At 46.5% G+C, this 22,662-nt stretch overlaps 1 protein-coding gene across 1 annotated transcript in view; it reads left to right on the top strand.

The window, feature by feature from the left end:
- The window catches only part of LOC137536060 (ovostatin-like), a 148,153-nt gene that overhangs the window by 83,670 nt on the left and 41,821 nt on the right, over positions 1-22,662 (top strand). The window contains exons 21-28 of the mRNA XM_068258032.1: positions 1,477-1,595; positions 1,702-1,753; positions 4,040-4,123; positions 10,229-10,405; positions 11,585-11,663; positions 17,125-17,281; positions 20,326-20,397; positions 22,007-22,172. Coding sequence (XP_068114133.1) covers positions 1,477-1,595; positions 1,702-1,753; positions 4,040-4,123; positions 10,229-10,405; positions 11,585-11,663; positions 17,125-17,281; positions 20,326-20,397; positions 22,007-22,172 — 906 coding nt within the window. The remainder of the gene's footprint in view (positions 1-1,476; positions 1,596-1,701; positions 1,754-4,039; positions 4,124-10,228; positions 10,406-11,584; positions 11,664-17,124; positions 17,282-20,325; positions 20,398-22,006; positions 22,173-22,662) is intronic.

Genomic DNA, 22,662 nt, shown 5'->3' with positions numbered 1-22,662 from the left:
AGGGTACTACCGCTGAACCGCCCGCTGCCCGGCCTCCCTCAACGCGTCACTCTCCGGACTCCTCCTCCTCACTCCACAGTGCCACTGCCAGGCCATCCACTACCACCGGTACTTTCCTTAAACTTTTGTATGGGAAAGCGGGCAGAGGGGGGGGAGCGCTAGTGGAGGGGGTGGGGGGAATTTCCGACCCCCCCCCCGCGATCGGGGCATGCTCCCCCCTTATGCCTGCGACCCCATAGGGCCCCCAAAAGCGGGATGTTCAGGGAGTTCGGGGTTCGGCCCGAACATGCCGAACATCGCGGTCATGTTCGGCGAACTTTCCCGAACCCGAACATCCAGGTGTTCGCCCAACACTACTTGCAATTAGTGATGGATGCAAAACTGAAAAATTACCCACCCCCAGTGGTGCCTAACCCCCTCAACCCCCTCACTTGTACAAACACAAAATCATTCCTGATGCGTAACACTAACCATTCCCCTCCTGCACAAGCACCCTTACAAACGTAAAATTTGTACATACAAGCAAAGTACCATTACAAAAACAATACGGTTTCAATACGGTAACATATTTCAAAAACATCCTAATGTTCTAATGTTGAAAACTGTATTTTTTGTATTAATGATATTTGCATTAGCGCCTAACTGGCGCCCAAATCGTCCCTTATCCGTGGGCACCAGGGGTGTAGCTAGCCCCAAAGATCAGTGGCACGTGCCCTGGATCTATTCTGTGGTGCCCCGGATGTCCCCCAGGCAGAATAGAGCCACCACAGCACCCAGCATGCCTCACAGAGGCGCCACAGTGCCCAGCATGGCATTTCAGCATGCCCAATAGAGGCATCATGGGACCCAGTATGACAACATAGCACCGAGCATGGCACCACAGCACATGGCAATTGGGCGTATGCTAGGTGCTATGGTGCCTCTATGTGGGCATATTGGGTGCTGTGATGCCATGTTAGATGCTGTGATGCCTTTATGAGAGCCTTTATGGTTCTTCTATTGGAACATGCTGGGAGTTGTGGTGCCTCAATGGGAGGCCCGTGGCAGCATGGGAAGGGGTCCAGTAGAAGGTCAGGAAATGTTATGGGGGGACTGGCAGCAGGCCAGCACAGCCAGCAGAAAGCCAGACCAGCCAGCACAGAAGCCAGGTAACTCTATTTATGTGATATGCTGCATATTTGTTTTGTATTGTAGAGGAGGGCTTCATCTAACATTTTGCTGGTAAGACCTACTTAGACTGGTGTTAAGTTCATGTACATTTGGCTCCACCCCTGACCACACCCCCATTCTGGTGCATGGCCACACCTATCTTTTGGCTGGAGTGCCCACATTTCCTGCGTTGGGCGCCCAAATTTCCTGCTACCAATGTAGAGCCATGCTGGATATTGTTAATCGTTTCCGAGGGGTCTTTGTTATGAATTTCTGTTTGCGGCTTGTTCTTCATATTGACCCCCAACTTTACTGCTTCATCCACAGGAGAAATGACCTTTACAGTGTCAGCTGAAACATCCTTCATTGGTCAGTCATGTGACGGCGCCAACGATCCCTCTCAGCCACCCCGCAAGGACACCGTCGTAGATACCGCTTTCATATTGGTGAGTGGATGGCACTAGTGGTGACCTTAGAGATCGTATATGGCCATTTCTCCTGTATTTTTTAAAGTTTTTGACATCTTTTTTATTATTTTTTTTATTTCATCAGCCTGAAGGAGTTCCCCAAGAAGTGACATCCAGCAAACTTTTCTTTGTGGGCAGTAAGTATCCAACTTCCCTCTACTTCCACTGCATAACTTTAAAGAGACCCTGTACTGAAAAAAACGTCCCCTGGGGGGTACTTACCTCAGAAGGGGGAAGCCTTAGGGTCCCAATGAGGCTTCCCCCTCCCCGTAGCTGCATACAATCCAGTGCTGGCTCCCCCGAAGTGTCCCGCAATCCTGGCTCGACAAGCCTGACAAGGTTCAATATATTTATCTTCCCTGGCTCCAGCGGGGGGCGCTGTTGGGGCTCTCAGCACGGAGATAGGCGGAAATAGCTGATCTCTGTCGGGTCCGATCTACTACACATGCTCAGGAGACAGAGATCGGCTATTTCCGCCTATCTCCGAGCGGAGAGCCGATACTGCGCTGGAGCTGGAGCCGGGGAGGTAAATATTTACATCCCCGCTGTTCGGAGAGGCACAGCGAGACTGCCGTGAAACACAGGAGGACGGGGGAAGCCTCGATAGGATCCAGAGGCTTTCCCCACTCGAGGTGAGTACCGCGCAGGGGAACTTTTTCTTGTTACAAGTTTTCTTTAACCACCCTGGCGTTCTATTAAGATTGCCAGGGTGGCGGCGCAGCAGTATTTTTTGATTTTTGATTTTTTTTTTTTTAAATCATGTAGCTAGCCTAGCGCTAGCTACATGATTCCCCCCTCCCTGCAGCGTCTTACTCACCTTTTTGATCGCTTCCGGCGCATTAGCCCATCCGGAAATCCCGTTTTGAACGGGATTTCTTGGAGGGCTTCCCCTGTTGTCATGGCGACGATCGTGATGACGTCATCAATGTTGTGACGTCATCGGGAGTCCCGATACACCCCTCAGCGCAGCCTGGCACTGATTGGCCATGCTGCGCAGGGGTCTTGGGAGGGGGGGGGCCTTACGCGGTGGGTAGCGCATCGCCCACACGCAGCTAGCAAAGTGCTAGCTGCGTGTTTTGAAAAAAAATTTGTTTAAATCGGCCCAGCAGGGCCTGAGCGGCACCCTCCAGCGGTCATGGACGAGCTGAGCTCGTCCATACTGCCAAGGAGGTTAAGGCCAGTTTCACACTGCATATTGGCGGAGCAGTCGTGCGGCAGCCTCACCACACTTCTCCACCAGATATAGGCCTTCTGGGAATACCACGTTACTATGCGGTATTCCCTGTGTGGCATCCGACCAAGCAGGAAGTGACACTCACTTCCTGCCGACCAAGCGATCAAGTGCGTGGACGTGTATTGCAAAAAATATGCGTAAAACCTGTTTACACTTACATCGCCATAGACTTACACGCCTTCCGGTCCGATGCACAGCGTCGCAAGTGCGCGCGGTAAGGTAGTTTTAGAAGCGCATCAGATTGAGGATTTCCGGTGCACTGCACCGCATGTGTTTTCCCCATAGGTATTCATAGGCGTGTGGTAGCAGTGCGTCAGTATGACGCACCGCCCCAGTGTGAAAGAGCCCTAAAGGACACCTAAAGTGAGAGGAATATGGTGGCTGCCATATATATTTCTTTTTAAGCAATACCAGTTGCCTGACTGACCTGCTGCTCTTACTGGCTGCAGAACTTGCGCTTCCATATCGGTAGACTGGACAGTTTTCCAGGTCCCTAACTGAGCTCTTTAGGAACTCTATACTCAATGATTGCAGAAGTCAGAGCTCTATGGTCAGCCAGGTACTAAAAATTGGCCACTTTATCTAAAACTGTCCCTTTTCGGGTGCTCTGAGCATCCATGGCCAAGTAATTTAGGAAAGTCTAAAGCTGAGTACACACGTACGATAACGATCGTTCAAAAACGAACGATAACGACAATTGGACCGATAATCGTGCGCTCCAAATTTTCCAACGATCGTTTTTTGGGACGATAACGACCGTTATCGTTCAATCCGACCGATCCAACCCGGCGGATTTTTTCGAAAGATAATCGTTCAATCGTTGCAGTGTGTACAAAGATCGTCCGATAACGCATGTTCTTATTGCCTGTCATAACGTCACTTCCGTTTGCGCACGCATTTTTTAATCGTTCATCGTTCAGTACTTTATACTTATATCGTTCACGTGTGTACACAATCGTTCATTACGAACGATCTTTTCCGTCTAATTTGAATATCGTGTAAACGTCACGAATCGTTCGTAACGAACGATCTTTATCGGACGTGTATACGAACCTTAAGTCGCTACTTCTGTACAACCCTCTTGGAGACTGGCCCTGCACTTTGGCTTCAGTAATTTGAGGCTGTTGGGTGATGTGTGATGCCCTTTTATATGTCTCACTAAACTTTGTGCTTTTCTCCATTGTTACAGAGGACAACGCTCAGTTCCCTCTCAGTATAACTCTTCCACAATCTGTGGTCTCCGATTCCACCAAGGCACATGTGACAGCAGTAGGTAAGTGGATTCCTTGAATAACTATAGACCATCATTCTTGCCATTGTTGTATGTCTTTACAGGTTTGATAACACATGTGGGTGGTCTGGACTGGGGTTGGCAATGCTCTAAAGATTGGAAATGGTTCCTAATGCTGGGCATACACGGCGTCGAGGGGAGTCTTATCAATCGAGCCTGATGGCTCGATTGATAATATCCGACGTCCGCGGTCACCGCGGGGATTGATTCCGCGCGGACGAGCGGGGACGCGGCGGGGGTTGATCCGGCGGCTAATCAGCCGCCGGATCAACCCGTGTATGCCCAGCATAAGTTTGGAGCCAGAACTGGAACAAGGCAGTTTTGGTTTTTGGGAGTAGATTTGGAGCGTTGTGTGATTAGCTGCCTCATATCATTGAGCAGAACAAAGTCAGCAGTGACGAGATCTGGTCTATAGTCGATCACATTCCTGCTGAAATCTGATTATTATCTTGATGGTTTATCTGATCCTCTAAACTAACAGTGTGTGGCTGACATTATCTGTACAGCCATCAGTATTGAGTGACAGATAACACTGGTTGAACTTGATGGACATATGTCTTTTTTCAACCCAAATAACTATGTAACTAAAGAGTTATCTGAGCCTCTGCTGCTCTCCTACCAGAGGTTTGTTTACACTACGGGGGCACAGGAGGGTCAACCAGTCCAATTCCCCAAATGTAGCCTACAAGTTGCTCCTATACTCCCCTAATACTAACCTGTGGGAGTCCTCAACTTTAAGGATCATGTGATCCCATTCTCTGAGAGAATGCTTGGCTTCTCCTAACAGTTCTGGGTTTGTGCTTTTACAGCCATTCCTGGGCAGTAGGTTTATTAGCAGATCAGCCATAGCCTCAACCACAAACCTGTCCATCCTCATGTCGCATTCCACAAACCCCCATACCATTAGAGATGGCCCGAACGGTTCGACCGCGAACGAATTTGCGCGTACTTCGGTGGTTCGCTTTCGAGGAGAACCGTGAACCTTTATGCGAGTTCGACCCGCTTCCTATACTACACCATTAGGGTCAACTTTGACCCTATACATCAGTCAGAACACACGGTAGCCAATCAGGCTACACTCCCTCCTGGAGCCCCACCCCCTCTTATAAAAAGCAGGCAGCGTCAGCCATTTCACTCACTCGTGTGGCTGCAGTAATTAGAGAAGGGAGAGCTTGCCACAGAGACATTAGGGAAAGCTTAGTTAAGCTAAAGTTAGGCTTGTTAGGTTGCTCCTTCTTGCTGATACTTATTGCTAAAAAGCACTCCTCATCCTCAACAGCTCTTTTGAGAGCTAATGTTGTTCTTGTGATCTATGTTTTTTGTGTGTGTGTGTGTGTCCCACAGACACTTGTGTTGTATATACAGCCCTGTCAGTCACAGTCAGTCGCAGCTGCTGGACCTTGGCCTCTTGGTAATTCCTACTGTGCCACTGCCAGCCAGGCCCAGCACATTCAGTGACTACCTGTGTGTGTGACAGCTGCACATTTGTAATACCCATCACTGCATACCTACCTGTTTTTCAGTGCACCCACCTACCTATGTGAGCGCACGCAGTGTGATATTTAATACCACCAGTCACTGTGTCTGTTCCCGGTACCTGTGTGTGTGTGTGTGTGTGTGTGTGTGTGACAGCTGCACATTTGTAATACCCATCACTGCATACCTACCTGTTGTTCAGTGCACTCACCTACCTACGTGAGCGCACGCAGTGTGATATTTTAATACCACCAGTCACTGTACCTGTTCACGGTACCTGTGTGTGTGTATGACAGCTGCACATTTGTAATACCCATCACTGCATACCTACCTGTTGTTCAGTGCACCCACCTACCCACGTGAGCGCACGCAGTGTGATATTTAATACCACCAGTCACTGTACCTGTTTATGGTACCTGTGTGTGTGTGTGTGTGTGTGTGTGTGTGTGTGTGTGTGTGTGTGTGTGTGTGTGTGTGTGTGTGTGAGACAGCTGCACATTTGTAATACCCATCACTGCATATACCTACCTGTTGTTCACTGCACCCAACTACCTACGTGAGCGCACACAGTGTGATATTTAATACCACCAGTCACTGTACCTGTTCACGGTACCTGTGTGTGTGTGTGTGTGTGTGTGACAGCTGCACATTTGGAATACTAGTCATTGCATAATTGCTCACAGTACCTACGTGATACCAGTCACTGTATATCTGTTAGCTGCACCTGTGTGACAGCTGAACATTGTATTGTAATACCAATCACTGCATACACTTCACTGCACCTGTGTGACTGCACATTGTATTAGTCAAGTCAGTGAATACCTTCTATTTCATCCCCCCCCCCCAACCCCCCCAGTATGGACAAAACAGGCAGAGGCAGAGGCAGACCTAGAGGCAGACCACACAGCAGGTCTATTCGAGGTCGTGCTGACATGATTTCGTGCGGCCCTCGACCAAAGTATAGAGCTCAGAAGAAGGCACGTCCCATCAACTCCCAAGATTGTCAAGATGTAGTTGACTATTTAACACAGAACACCTCATCTTCCGCAGCCACCAGCGCTACTACAAGCACCACATCTGTTCCTTTTGACACTTCGCAGGAGTTATTTGGTGCGGAATTAACTGATTCACAGCCACTATTTTTACAACAACATTAAGGCGCTAAGCAAGTTACACCACCTCATATGTCTGAGTTAGGCGACATTATGGACATGACGTGTGCGGAGGGGGATGATGAAATACCTGCTGTTGGTGCAGTTTTGGAGGTGGCTGATACAAGCGAAGCTATGGAGGATGATTATGACGATGATTATGATGATGATACTGGCATGGATGTCATGTGGGATCCTACTAGACATCATGACCAGGGAGACAGTTCAGAGGGGGAGTCAGAGAGGAGTGGGAGGAGATCAGTTGCTGAAACAAGCAGAGGGAGCTCGTCATCAGAAACAGCTGGTGGCAGTGTCCAGCAGCATGTATTGCCACCTATGGACCGCCAGCCAACATGCCCTTCAACGTCATCTGCTGGCGCCACCATAGTGCCCACACCCGAGGTCTCAGCGGTGTGTACATTTTTTCGTGTGTCTGCCTCAGATCAGAGCAATGCCATCTGTTCTCTCTGCCACTAAAAATTGAGCCGTTAAAAGGCCAACACCCATGTAGGGACAACTGCCTTACGAAGGCACTTGGAGAAAAAGGCACAAACTGCAATGGCAAGACTCTTCCTCCTCCTCCCCCCTCCTCTGTGCTGCTGCAGGTGATGAGGAAGGTGGTTTTTTGGAGGAGGAGGAGTAGGCGGAAGAACAACCGCAGCAGGCGTCGCAGGGGGCTTGTGCTGCTCAACTGTCCCATGGTATTGTTCGCGGCTGGGGGGAGGAGGAGATCTTACCTGACGTCACTGAGGAAGAGCAAGAGGAGATGGATAGTACGTCTGCATCCAAATTTGTGCAGATGGCGTCTTTCATGCTATCTAGCCTGTTGAGGGACCCCCGTATAAAAAAACTCAAGGGGAATGAGCTGTACTGAGTGACCACGCTACTACACCCTCGGTATAAGCACAAAGTGGCAGAGATGTTTCCAAATCACCAGAAGGCAGAAAGGATGCAGCACTTGCAGAACAAGCTGGCAACTATGCTTTACAATGCGTTTAAGGGTGATGTCACAGTACAACGGAATAAAGGTGCCACTGCCGGTAATCCTCCTCCACTGTCCACGCAGGCAATGACAGGACGCTCCAGCGATCTCATGGTGATGTCAGACATGTGGACATTCTTTAGTCTAACACCTCACCTTAGCCCTCTGGATCCACCCTACCTGGCCTTAAGTGCAGATGTGGACACTGTGAGCAATGATGAACCCCTGGACTACTGGGTACGCAGGCTTGACCTGTGGCCAGAGCTGTCCCAATTTGTCATCCAACTTCTGTCTTGCCCTGCTTCAAGCATCCTGTCAGAAAGGACCTTCAGTGCAGCTGGAGGCATTGTCACTGAGAAGAGAAGTCGCCTAGGTCACAAAAGTGTTCAGTACCTCACCTTTATCAAAATGAATGGGGGCTACTGCCTGCCCGAAGACTAAGTCGGTCCCCACACACAGCATCTCTACCTGCACACTGTGTGACTGCCTGCCCCAAGACTAAGTCGCTCCCCACACAGCATCTCTGCCTGCAGGCCGCTTGACTGCCTTCTCCGCCACCACCAACACGGTCCAGGACTCCAGGCGGATTGCTGAATTTTTAAGGCTGCTGCAATAATAATTTTTCTGGTGCGTGTACATGCCTGCCTAATTTTTCTGGCTGTACTGCAGCTGCAACAACAAAACAAAAGGCATGTACATGTGTCAATTCCCCTTTGGGATCATTACCTTGCTGCGGTGAAGGGACTTGCGTATCACAATGAAGCAATAACCGCCGGCTATATGAAAGTGTTGGGGGGCACACCTGACCCAAGATAATAAGGTCGTTGCTTCATTGTGGACAGACCAAATTCGATCAGCTGGACAGTCACTGTTGTTATGTCATTGAGCTACCTCAGAGCAGCGACCATATGGGCTTGAAAACCACTCAGGCCTGCACTCTCGCCATGGTGCGCACCAGTCCAGCACGGCCGTCACTACACAAACAGCTGTTTGCGGTGCGTTACACAGTGAGTTTGGTCTGTCAGTGTGAAGCAGTACTCTAATTATACTGATTGATGTATACGCATGCAAGATGTTTTAAAGCACTTTATGCCTGCAGTTTATCATTGCAATGTGATTTCTGCCCTTAAAACGCTGCTGTGCGTCATATCCAGATTTTTCCCCGGAACTTTTGGCGTGTATCCCACTCCCCCATGAAAAAACTCAGGTGTTAGACCCCTTGAAACATCTTTTCCATCACTTTGGTGGCCAGCATAAATGTTTCTAGTTTTAAAGTTTGCATCCCCATTGAAGTCTATTGTGGATCAAAAAGTTTGCGCGAACCGAACCTTTTTGCGGCAGGTCGCGTTCGAGGTTTGCGAACCGAAAATCGGAGGTTCGACCCATCTCTACATACCATATGACAGTATGCCACACTTGCACTGCTCAACAGCATCAGAACAGGAAGTTAGTGGCTGTAACAGTCAGGGAGGAGGGAATTGGCATGTCCACCATGCCACCTCCCACAAGTGACATTGGGAGACTGGACAACTGTGATAAGATGATGAAGCCCTAGCCAGAAGCCACCAGTATCATGTCATCACTGGAGATGGTCAACTAGCCCAGGTAAGATGATCAAACCCCAACCAGAAGCCACCAGTATCATGTCATCATTGGAGATGGTCAACTAGACCAGATAAGATGATGGAGCCCCAGCCAGAAGCCACCAGTATCATGTCATCATTGGAGATGGTCAACTAGACCAGATAAGTTGATGGAACCCCAGCCAGAAGCCGCCAGTATCATGCTATCATTGGAGATGGTCAACAAGACCAGATAAGATGATGGAGCCCCAGCCAGAAGCCACCAGTATCATGTCATCATTGGAGATGGTCACCTAGACCAGATAAGATGATGGAACCCCAGCAAGAAGCCACCAGTATTATGTCATCATTGGAGATGGTCAACTAGACCAGATAAGATGATGGAACCTCAGCCAGAAGCCACCAATATCATGTCATCATTGAAGATGGTCAACTAGACCAGATAAGATGATGGAACCCCAGCCAGAAGCCACCAGTATCATGTCATCATTGGAGATAGTCAACTAGACCAGATAAGATGATTGAGGCTCAGTCAGAAGCCACCAGTATCGTATCATCATTAGCGAGGGTCATCTAGGTGCTGATATTAATGGCCTGCATACAAACCCAGTGCTGCTTGGAAATGGGCCAATCAAATGCACTCCCTGGATGGTTTTGAGTGGCCAAATTCTAAACTGCATATCATCTGAATTTAATTTGCATGAAAACCATGATTATTAGCATCTCATTGGCCATCCCTAGTCATCATTACTGGAACATTGGGAGGATCTTGTGAGTATAATAGGGATGTTTTGGGGGGTGTTCTATGGATAAGCTTGAAGAATAAGTCCAATAGCATTTGGCTACGATGCTGTGTTGCATATATGTGCATTTAACAAATGTATCCTCTCTGTAGGTGACATATTAGCCGTTCCATTGAGAAGCCTCAATAATCTGGTTCGGAAGCCTTACGGGTGTGCAGAGCAGAACATGGCCCGCATGGCTGCCATTCCACATGTGCTGGATTATCTCAACAACACCGACCAGATGACCCCTGAAATACTGGAGAAGGGGAAGAATTACATGGCAGAGGGTGAGTTCCAAGCTCAGGGTCATCAGTCTGAAATGTAGCCACTAGGGATAGTTCATATCAGGGTAATTGCTAAGCTTTAGAGCTCCCAGGGTGAGGATGTATCAATTGCATCCCCTATAGATTCAGGTACACTGCTACGATGCAGTAGCCAGAGGTGCGCCCCAGTATTAGGAAGCCCCCAATGTAGATAGCCAAAGGCCCCAGTATTATTTAGCCAGCTGTAGGTAGCCAGGGCGCCCCCATTTAGATAGCCAGAGAGGCACCCCTTTTTTAGCAGTGACTAAGGAGCTCTGGGGCCCAGTGCAGGTTTTACATTGGGCTCCCCAAGTACTCTATACAGAACGATTGATACGACACACCAAAACCTGCCAGGGACAACCACAGTGTCAGATGTGCAAAAAGGGGATGGGGAACAGTTTGTTAATGATTACTACTATTAAAAAAAAATAAAAAATCTTTAGAAGTGATTATTACCAGCACAGGAGCAATAAAGAGCTAATATTGTGGTTAAGGGAGGGGCCCCTCTGGCCCAAGGGCCCCAGTGTGGTCACAACCTCTGAACCCACTATTGCTACACCACTGCCCTTTAGGCAATCAGAGAGCCCTTCTTTTAGGTAGCCAGGGAACCCCCACCTCCCTTTACGTAGCCAGAGAACCCCCACCCCCCTTTAGGTAGCCAGAGAGCCCCCCACCTTTCGGTAACCAGAGAATAACCCCATTTAGGTAGCCAGAGAGGTAACCCGTTTAGGCAGCCAGAGATGCCCTCCCGCTTTAAGTAACCAGTGAATACCCCCCTTTAGGTAGACAAAGACCCCCCTTTAGGTAGCCAGAGAGCCCCACTTTTGGGTAACCAGAGAACCCCGATGTTGGGTAGAGAGGGAGGGAACAAGCAAAGTACGCAACAGAAGTTGTAATTCACTTCCCGGGACCCATACGTTGCATGTCCTTCCTTCTTCCTGGTCCTGTATCATAGTAACAGTGTCCCCTGTGATGTCATCATATAGGGTCCTATATTACCATGATACAGGACGCCTAGAACCAGTAAGAAGGAAGGACATACAGCTCATGGATCCTGGGAGGTGAATGACGACTAGCATCTCTGTAGCGGCAATCTTTAATGGATACAGGTTTAAATATTGTGTACAGTGGCGTTAAACTGTGTTGATATCTCTTTTTCAGGCTATTATCGCCAGCTCGGCTTCACCGATGGGCCCGCTTACAAACTGTTCCCCAACTACAGAGAGCAAGCTAATTCCTGGTAATTACTCGTTGTAAATATTTACTGCAATATGCTTATAAAGGGTGAGTCTGTTTAGAGACGATATTCCAGCTTTTGCTAGATGCTGGAAAAGGGTGTTTATTTTTGATATGTCTCTGAGACTCGGTGGTGAGTTTTCCGCTAATTAACATTTTAGTGGGCTGCATTAGATCTACAGTTCAGAGGCCCGTAGGTACAGACATTTTGGTGCCCTAAACTCCGCCCCTGATCACAGGCCACACCCACAAATAAAAATATTCTGAACTCTAATCCCTTGTGTCACTAGGTCTCTAGAATCTTACACTAGAATCACTGTCTCCTATCATCCTTAGTGACATGAGACAAGGATTAATGTGTAAGTGCCTGAGGTTAGTGATATGAGGCAGAGATTAGACTGTAAGCTCCTGAGGTCAGTGATCTGAGGAGGGGGACACCTCTACCATATAAAGCACCTGTAGGCACGTGCTTACACTGCCTTATAGAAAATCCAGCCCAGACAATTGCCTTTCTATCTTGCTGATGCTCTGCCTCTAATCCTTTCAACCATAGCCCCTGAACAAGCATGCAGAAGATCAGGTGTTATTGACATTACTGTCAGATCTGCCAAGATTAGCTGCATGCTTGTTTCTGGTGTGTGTGTGATTCAAACACTACTGCAGCCAAATAGATCAGCAGGGCTGCCAGGCAACTGGTATAGTCTAAAAGGAGATAAATATGGCAGCCCCCGTAGTCTTCTCACTTCAGTTGGCCTTTAAGGAATTCATCATCAGACCAAACCACTTTCTTCCATTGCTCCATGGTCCACTTCAGAAGCTCAGATGCTCACAAAAACTTAGACATCCATCCATCAAGAGCAACCAGAAAAAAATTGGTACATCACTGAACTTGGGCAAACACATATCCCAGCTGATCCAGAGCGTATGAGAGAAATCGGGGCCAGGAGACTTGGGCGCAGGATACAGTCGATATGGCTTATCCTGCTTCTGCACAAGTTCCCGGTGATGTTAAATACTATTCCCCCTCTAGGTCCAGGTGGATAGGGGGGAATGAAATAATTCAGCTTCCAGTAATTGCTGGAGGTCAAATTACATTGTTTAAAAAGTAACTTAAGCTCTGTCTTCTGACGGCGCCACCGTTACTCACTGTGCGCCGATATAGCCGTAATTCCTATTACGGCCTATGGTGGTGCCAGCTGCGCCCAAATCTACCTGCGCTGGAATAGCAGTGTTCAGATCCAGAGGAAGGTAAAATTCCCCTTACAAGGTTTGGGTGCATGGGCCTTCTGACTGGTCTGAGATACTCAGCCCCCCATATACGACAAGGTACAATGAACAATAAGTTCTGACCACTCTCTCACATGGCCAGCTTTTTGCAGTTTTTGCTACAGTAGCTCTTCTGTTGGAGCGGACCAGACAGACCAGCCATCCCTCTCCACAGTCATAAATGACCTGGGGCACCCATGACCCTGTTGTCAGTTCACTGGCTTCCTCTTTTGGTAGCAACAAGCCTCTGCATACCAGAAACGCCTCACCATGTTCACAGTGGCCATTGAATTGTGTTCTCTTTGACAGCAGAAACACAACAGATCAGGATAGTGGCGTCACTCGTTATGATCACGTTGTGTTGGGTACAGTGAAGCATACAGTCAATGAAAAGTATGCTTCACACCTACTGATAAAGCATGCCTTTACCATTAACGCTGGGAATGCACTGCTTGCCCTACCGCAACCCATTATACTACAATACACCGGCCACACTGTGAACATCGCATAGGGGATGCTCTGCGGTGCAGTAAGACACATTGCAAAGTGGCCATTACACCACACCACTGTGAACCTGACCACAGAGGGTTTGCAGGGGGACTCCCAGTCTCTAAGGGCAGCTGTGTAAGAACTATATGAAGCTGATAAAACCAGAGCCGGATTATACACCAGGCAACAGAGGCAGCCGCTTTGATCTAGTGAAAGGTCAGGGGCCCGCCAGCCCCAGTAAAGATTTATTGCCCCTGTTCATGTAACTCTTTATGGTACATTACAAACAAAGTCTGTAGGAATGCTCTCTGTTTAGATAAGACACACAGGCCTCGATTCATCATTGTCTTTGCGATAACTTTTTTTCAGTTCGTTAAATTACCGGATTCAAAGTTTATCAATTTCTAGTTGTATTCATCAAGGTTTTTCCGTATTCGGTGTGACTTCAATAAAATCTCGATAGCAATACGGTAACCATTCGGTAATGTGTCGATATTTCCATTTTACAGCGGTAATTTAACACAAGGCCAAAAGATTCCCGTGGAATTGTGGGTAAAAAGGCAGTCCTTTGAACACTCCATAGCAACATTCCGAATAGGGCTTAACACCTGGACCAGGATTCTGGGAGTGGCATGGGACAAGCCCCCAATTTTACCAGCTGCGGCTTGATAGGAGCCTTTTCTGAAAAAATGTAGTGCAGCTAGCAATTTAGTTATTCCCTGGCACTGCCTGTGTTCTCTTACAAGATGATTCAAGAGAAACGCCGATGTCCTGGTATAGCAAATAAATCCATTCTCTTGCAAATTGATATGGTTCTAGACCTTATTCTTGCCCTTCTGCGCCTTTGAATCACTCTCCGCTGATACATAACCACTTCAAATGGCTCCATCTTCTCTGTCAGCAATGATCTGACAGGAATAACGACAGAGCAGTGAAGGAGATAACTAATCCTAAATGTAACGCTAAACCACGCCCACTTTCATTTTCATGAATTGCACTTTCTTCCGTTTTATCGCATCATTACCGAATGATTACCGAATGCTCGCTAACAGCTGTAGATAACTTTGATGAATCCTGAAATCAACTTATCGAGATCGGTATTTTACCGAGCTGTTGGTAATTGATTCGATAAGTCTTGGTGAATCGAGGCCACAGTGTTTCTCTCCTCCTGGATCCTCCCCCTCTTCTTAGCTTGTAAAGATTTCAGACACAGGCTGGGGGCTAGAAAGACTAATGTCATCTGTGTCATCTCTGTCCATGTCAATCCAGCATTCAGAAGCTGTTAGCAAGGAAGGATACAGGCACATCTGTAGCTAACTTTTTTTCCATAATAGCATCATCATTTAGATAAATTGCTCTGCTAAAAAGCCTTTGGCTGGGAGCACACTTGTCTGTCAGTTTTATGTGCGCGCTTTTCTGCGTGCGTTTTTTTACCATGTGTGTCTGTATGTGGGAAAACGCAGGCATTTTTTTTCACTGAAGCTAATAACATTGATATAGAAAATACACACGTTGCTTCACTGCTGGCAGGGTTTTTTTTTCTGTATAGGAAAAACACCTAGCAGTGTGCACTGGCCCTACGTTGATTTACATTGGTTCTCAGTTTTCCTGGGCAGAAAACACAAACAGACAAGTGTGCTCCCAGTCTAGAGTTCTGTTTGTGATGTTTACAATTGGTTCCTGTCATTGCTGAGCTAATTAGCCTTAGTTTTATCACCCGAGTTATACCAACCTGAGCGTGGCCACAGCCATGCTCAGATGTGAATCTAGTTAGTTTGACACATTCTGGCATTACCCGGCAGCAAAAAAGATGCAATTTGCAGAGGGGAGCAAAGTATCTATTACCTCTCTAGGTTCCTGGTGCAGATTCTCCTCAGTGCTTCTTAAAGAGAAACTCCAACCTAGAATTGAACTTTATCCCAATCAGTAGCTGATACCCCCTTTTCCATGAGAAATATAATGCCTTTCACAAACAGACCATCAGGGGGCGCTGTATGACTGATTTTGTGCTGAAATCCCTCCCACAAGAAGCTCTGAGGACCGCGGTACTCTGGGCAAACTGCCACAATGTAACAATGTTCACAGACAGGAATTAGCTGTTTACAGCTGTCTGTAACGGCCAAAACAGCTAGGAGCAGCTACATAACCTGCCCACAGTAAAAATGTCACCATGTAATAAATGTCAGAATGTAAATCGGGGAGAGGAAAGATTTTACAATGAGCAAACACTGACTAAATCATTTATACATAATTATGGTAAAAAATGAAGCACTTTTTTAACTACATTATTTTCACTGGAGTTCCTCTTTAAGTAGTCATACACTGATATATTTGCAGCAGATTCGACCATCAGATAGATTTCTGTCAGATGCCTGCCAGGTAGAATCTGACAGGAATCTATCTGATGTGTGCCACACACTAGGAACAGATTTCCAATAGATTTCAGAATTAAATCTTTTGAAAATCAATCTAAAGGGATTACTGCACCATTAGATCTAATGCAACTCTATGGGCCTGGGATCTGCTGACGGATCAAATCGATCGAAATCGTCCGTTTGATCGTGCACCGATTTGCGATTGATTCGATCGGATCGATCGAACGCTGAAATCGACCAGTGTATAGGCTCATTTAGTGTCTGTTCTGGGGGGACATCCTTTCAACAGGGTGGCTGAGGAGGGCGGCCCTAAATTTATTGCTCTGCTTGGGGCCCTGTGTGGTCTTAATCCGGCTCTGGATAAAACTATAGTGAATACTTAGTATTTAAAACTGCATTTAATAATTCCTTATTTAGCTGGCTTACTTCCTATATTTTTTCCCTTTTAACATTTACCCGAGATTTAACCACTTTAGGGCGAGAGCAATTTTCACATATCAGCGCTGATCCCTTTGATTCACCAATATCTTTATTACTACTTATCACACCTAAATGATCTATATATTGTTTTTTTCAGGACAAATTAGACTTTTAGCATGTAATAATTATGTTTAGTAATTACCTTATTTTCTATGCATTTTAAAGGGAAAACAGGGGAAAAACATAGAAAAAAAAAACCCCACTATTTCTCCATTTACATCCAGTATAGTTTTACAATAAACAGTGCTAACTATAAGTTAAACCCACACATTTTATTTGCTTATCCATCCTGGTTATTACAACATTTCGATTATGTTCCTAGTACAATGAATGGTGACATTATTGTATTTGGAAATAAAGGTGTCTTTTTTGTGTTTCTTGCTTTCTCATTGTACGCTATCAAGGATTACAAGACCTTATTTGCAAAAATAATAGTAATATACCCTCCCGGCATACATATTTTAAAAGCCAAGTTCCTAATGTAAAAATATATGTTTTTTTTTTCTTTTATATGCTGTAACTTTGTTTTCATTTTACAAGTCTTTTATTTTGGTACAGAATATGCAAAAATGTAAGTGCTTTTGATTCAGTTTGTGACTAAAATAATACACAAGACATGGGCCTCAACCCTGAAACTCTCTAAACTCTATTCTACTACTTATTACGGTTAAAAGGTTACCACATATTTTCCTACAACTTTCCCAAATGTGACCATAATTTTGAAATTGTGACGTGGATTCAAGCTTTAAGACACTCCAAAATGTATTCTACAACTCGTCACGGTTACAAGTGTTGTCATGAAGTGGTTAAGTTTTTACTGATCATAATAATAATGTTTTTTTTTGTTTTTTTCAGGCTGACAATAAAGACCTTTGCAACCTTTGAAGCTATCAAGAGATACGGTGTGTTTGTGGATGAGATCCGCCAGCAGCAATCCCTGATCTGGCTGGGAAATACTCAGAACCTGGAGACCGGCTGCTTCCAACCACAAGGGAACTCCTTCCTGCAGGAGGTAAGATAAGCTCCGCCTCTGCTGCCATAGGCAGTCCAGTCTCCGGAGATTTCTCACACCTAAGCAATAAAATACCTTCTAAGCTCCCAGGAAGCAAGGAAACACAAGGCCAGCTTTTTGCAGTTTTTGCTACAGTAGCTCTTCTGTTGGAGCGGACCAGACAGGCCAGCCGTCCCCCTCCACAGTCATGAATGACCTGGGGCACCCATGACCCTGTTGTCAGTTCACTGGCTTCCTCTTTTGGTAGCAACAAGCCTCTGCGTACCAGAAACGATTCACACAGGTCCAGTAAAATTGGGGAGCACATGGGAATATTACCAGTTCTAACGCCGGCAGACGCAGAGTACTGTGTGTCGCGCACATGGATGACGCAAGTGTTGCTACTAGTGTTGGGCGAACAGTGTTCGCCACTGTTCGGGTGATGTTCGCGTTCGGCCGAACACCTGATGGTGTTCGGCCTTTTAAGTTCGGGTTCCCCCCGAACTTCTAATGGCCGCCGAACAGGGCCGAACAGGGCCCCTGTTCGGCCGAACAGGGCCCTGTTCGGCCGAATACTGCCCCCCTATGGGGTCGCAGGCATAAGGGGGGAGCATGCCCCGATCGCGGGGGGGGTCGGAAATTCCCCCCACCCCCTCCGCTAGCGCTCCCCCCTCTGCCCGCTTCCCCATAACAAAAGTTTAAGCAAAGTACCTGTAGTGGATGGCCTGGCAGTGGGCGGCACTGTGGAGTGAGGAGGAGGAGTCCGGAGAGTGACGAGTTGAGGGAGGCCGGGCAGCGGGCGTGAGGTCAGAGAAAGGGCGGAAGTACCACAAGGGTACTTCCGCTGAACCGCCCGCTGCCCGGCCTCCCTCAACTCGTCACTCTCCGGACTCCTCCTCCTCACTCCACAGTGCCGCCCACTGCCAGGCCATCCACTACAGGTACTTTGCTTAAACTTTTGTTATGGGGAAGCGGGCAGAGGGGGGAGCGCTAGCGGAGGGGGTGGGGGGAATTTCCGACCCCCCCCCGCGATCGGGGCATGCTCCCCCCTTATGCCTGCGACCCCATATGGCCCCCAAAAGCTGGATGTTCGGAAAGTTCGGGGTTCGGCCCGAACATGCCGAACATCTCGGCCATGTTCGGCGAACTTTCCCGAACCCGAACATCCAGGTGTTCGCCCATCACTAGTTGCTACGGTAACGTGTGGTATGCTACTTGCGTAATGTGCTTGACTATAGCAACCAACACTCGCATTACCTATGCTGCACTGATTGTGCTGATTGCACAACATGCAGTACTCTGCCGGTAAAATGAGCCATACATTACTTTTCTCCTATGTTGCTGTCACTTACAGTAGGTAGTAGAAATCTGACAGAGCTGACAGGTTTTGGGCTAGTCCATCTATTCATGGGGGATTCTCAGCATGGCCTTTATTCTTCATAAAATGACACTCCCTGAAAAAGATTTATACAAAGATGCTGGCCAGCCTCCCTGCTCGCTGCATACTATTTTGCCAGTTTAACTGAGCAACTACCATTTACCAAGTGCTGAGAATCCCCCAAGAGGAGATGGGCTAGTCCAAAACCTGTCGGTAATGTCAGATTTCTACTACCTACTGTGAGTGACAGCAACATGGGAGAAAAATCATTTATGGCACATTTTCACTGAAAGAAACGTACTTCTTATATGTATGTGTTTACATGTATCTTACATTTTACGATGTTTGCAATAGTAGTCCTTTAACCACTTCACCACTGAGGGGTTTTACCCCTTGAGCACCAGAGCAATTTTCACCTTTCAGCGCGCCTTCCATTCATTCGTCTATAACTTTATCATTACTTATCACAATGAAATGAACTATATCTTGTTTTTTCCGCCACCAATTAGGCTTTCTTTAGGTGGGACATTATGCCAAGATTTATTTTATTCTAAATATGTTTTAATGGGAAAATAGGAAAAATGTGGGAAAAAATCATTATTTTTCAGTTTTCGGCCATTATAGTTTTTCAATAATGTATGCTACTGTAATTAAAACCCATGAAATGTATTTGCCCATGTGTCCCGGTTATTAAACAGTTTAAACTATGTCCCTATCACAATGTTTGGCGCCAATATTTTATTTGGAAATAAAGGTGCATTTTTTTCAGTTTTGCGTCTATCCCTAATTACAAGCCCATAGTTTATAAAGTAACAGTGTTACTGACATAAATATTTAAAAAGTTCAGTCCCTAAGGTAACTATTTATGTATTTTTTTTAATTGTACAATGTTTAATTTTTTTTAAATTACAAAAAAAAAAATGGGGAGTGTGGGTGGTAATGAGTTAATTTTTTGTGTATAAGTAATGTATTTGGATGTGAAAAATGCTTTAGGGTGTAGTTTTCCTATTTGGCCACAAGATGTCCACAGTAACATTTTGTTTATGCGACCTGCAAGCGTCCGGAAGGACGCTTGCAGGAAGTACAAAGAGGCTGGGAACTTTTTTTTTTCTTCACAATGATCGCGCTGCTTATCGGAGAAGCAGCGGATCATTTCGGGGCTTAGATCAACGAATGGGAATGGATTTTCCTGTTCATTGATCTCCGGGCGAGCGGGCAGCGGCGTGCATGCGAGCGGGAGTGCGCGCATAAGCGAGGGGGAGCGCGGGCAGCGGCGGGAGCGCGGGAAGTATGGATTTCTCCGTCCCTGGTGGTAAAAGGATGGAAAAAGGGACGGAGAAATTCGTACGGGTGATTTACAAAATAGGAAACAAACATGGGGTACATAATAATACAGACAATGGTATACATCAAAATACAAAATACAGAGTAGTTGGTACAAAATACAGAATCAGTACAAAGTACATAATTGGTTATCACAATGATAGAATTAATATGTATAAATAGGTAACAAAATCCAAGACACAAAAGGGTGAGAGAGCCCTGCCCTAAGGAGCTTACACTCTAAAGGAATAGAGGGGAACAAGAGGTGGGGAAGAGCATTATTACGTCTCCTTTCAGTTGAGGTAGAAGACCTTTATGCCCTTATGCTCTTTGCTGAACTAATGTGCGCATGTTTTTCTTACAGGACGCAGGGAATGATATCGAATTGACTGCTTATGTTGCAATTGCATTGCTGGAAACCGACTACAGCCTGGGGGTAAGAAATGACAGGATTGTAGAGGTTTCTTGATCAGGGCCTTCATGGATTGTACTGGTCATGCTGAATAAATAGTGGAATTACACTCAAAATTACAATTTTGCCAATAGGCATTAAAAAAATAAATAAAACACTATAAGACTGCTCTGATGTAACTTCAATGCATATTTACACCTCTCTGAAGCTGACTGATGTTGCCGTCTGCAACACACACAATTTGCTCACAGGTAATTTTCTACCTGTATTTGGTCAGCAGGCGCCAGTCAGCCAATTGCCTGCCGTACCAAATCAAGCAGGAATTGCATAAATTAGGTAGCATTCAGGTGGGAGGCTTTGGTTGAACGTAATACATCTTTTACAGGGACGCGTTGTGTAGGCACATCTTCCACACGGTTCCCTCCCTAACCACTCACCTGTCAGCTTCATCCTGGAAGCTGCAAAAAAATAAATTTAAAATCACAAACATTGGTTTGCACGACAGCCGGTGATGTTGCTGTCAATTATCAGATTGACTCCTAATTTAGTAACTGGTGAGCAAATAAAAGAGAGAAAGTCCCGCCCACACATAGAGATGTTGCGAACATAGAATTTAACGTTCTCGAACAACGAACGCAACCTTCCGGAAAATGTTCACGAACAGTCGAATCTGGTGAAACTGGTGAATTTTAAAACCTACTAAGACTGTTTCTGGCCACAAAAGTGATGGAAATCTTGTTTCAAAGGGTCTAACACCTGGACAGGTGCATCCCGGAGGGGGATCCGTGCCAAAAGTCCCACCAAAAATTACGGAGTTGACGCAGAGTCAGATTTGAATGCCTAAAGGGCAGAAATCACATAATGCACAGCTATGGGTGCCAGTGGGCTGTGGAGTGTCTCACACAGAGAAATGCAAAAGTACTATCAGAATACAGTGAAACAATAATGCACTGGAGTGGTTCTGTGCCTGCAAATTAATGAGGCAACAATAGTTGTGTGCACACAGCTCTGGGTGTCAGTGGGCTGTGGAGTGTCACACACACATGAGAGGCGCCTTATTTGTGGCTACAAGCACTATTAGGCACTGCTATTTTTCCTGAGGAAGTGGGTACGCACCCACGAAACGTGTTGCCAGTGCAATAAAATTCTATTAATACGTGAATTTGTCTTTAATGAGGTAAGCCACCTCACTTTTTTAAATTTTATTTGTTTTTAACGCATTTTATCTTCTCTGGGCACCACTTTCTTCTTTATCACACACACACAAAAACACAGCAGACTGATGTATACACACACACACACACACACACACACACACACACACACACACACACACACACACACACACTTTTTTTACCTTGTTTACTCAGTTTGACACTTCCAAAACAATTTGATTATGCTGTTTAGAAAAAGGCAAGCTCATCAATTAGCAGCTAAATGAGGTAAAAAGCTTGAGTTTAAGCCATCCAGCTGTTGGATTTATGTGGTGTTGAATTTAGACCATAGATAAAATGTTTGCCCTTTCCTCGCACAAGACTCAATAAAAGCGCTAGAGCTCTTCCTTGTCATATGTTTCTCATGTTCAGTCTTTTTTGGCTTTTGATGTATGTTGTTCTGTGTTTTTGTTCCACAGAAGACACTGTTGGAGGGAGCTATGCAGTGTCTGAAGAATGCCACAACCACTGATCAGACACTGCTTGTGGAAGCCCTCATGCTACGTGTCTTCACACTGGCCGATATGTCTGAGTTCAGTGACCCTCTGCTGATGAAGCTCATGAGGAAGGCTATCCGTAACACAGGTGGGCCAACCCCCCGAATGTCTCCGCCCTTTTCCTGTTTGTAGCTTCTATGTACACCCTAGCAACCTAACAAATGTATTTATGTGGCCGGAGAGTGAGCTCTGCCTTTGACACAGGAGACCTGGCCCTCTAAACAGCGGGGATGTAAATATTTACCTTCCCGGCTCCAGCGCAGGCGCAATATCGGCTCTCTGCTTGGAAATAGGCGGAAATAGCCAATCGCTGTCGGCCCGCTCTACTGCGCAGGTGCAAATCTCCTGGGCCTGCACAGTAGAGAGGACCCGACAGAGATCATCTATTGTCGCCTATCTCCATGCTGAGAGCCCCAACAGTGCCCCCGCTGGAGCCAGGGAAGGTAAATATAGCAGGGCTTGTCAGGCTTGTCGAGCCAGGATTGCGGGACCCTTGGGGGGAGCCAGCGCTGGATTGACGGCAGCTACAGCAGCGGGGAGGGAAGCCTCATTTGGGACCCTGAGGCTTTCCCCTACTG

Source organism: Hyperolius riggenbachi, chromosome 10 (assembly GCF_040937935.1).
Source record: "Hyperolius riggenbachi isolate aHypRig1 chromosome 10, aHypRig1.pri, whole genome shotgun sequence".
Classification (NCBI taxonomy): Eukaryota; Metazoa; Chordata; class Amphibia; order Anura; family Hyperoliidae; genus Hyperolius; species Hyperolius riggenbachi.
Note: the sequence above shows the minus strand (reverse complement) of the source record. Positions and strands in the feature narration are given on the sequence as shown.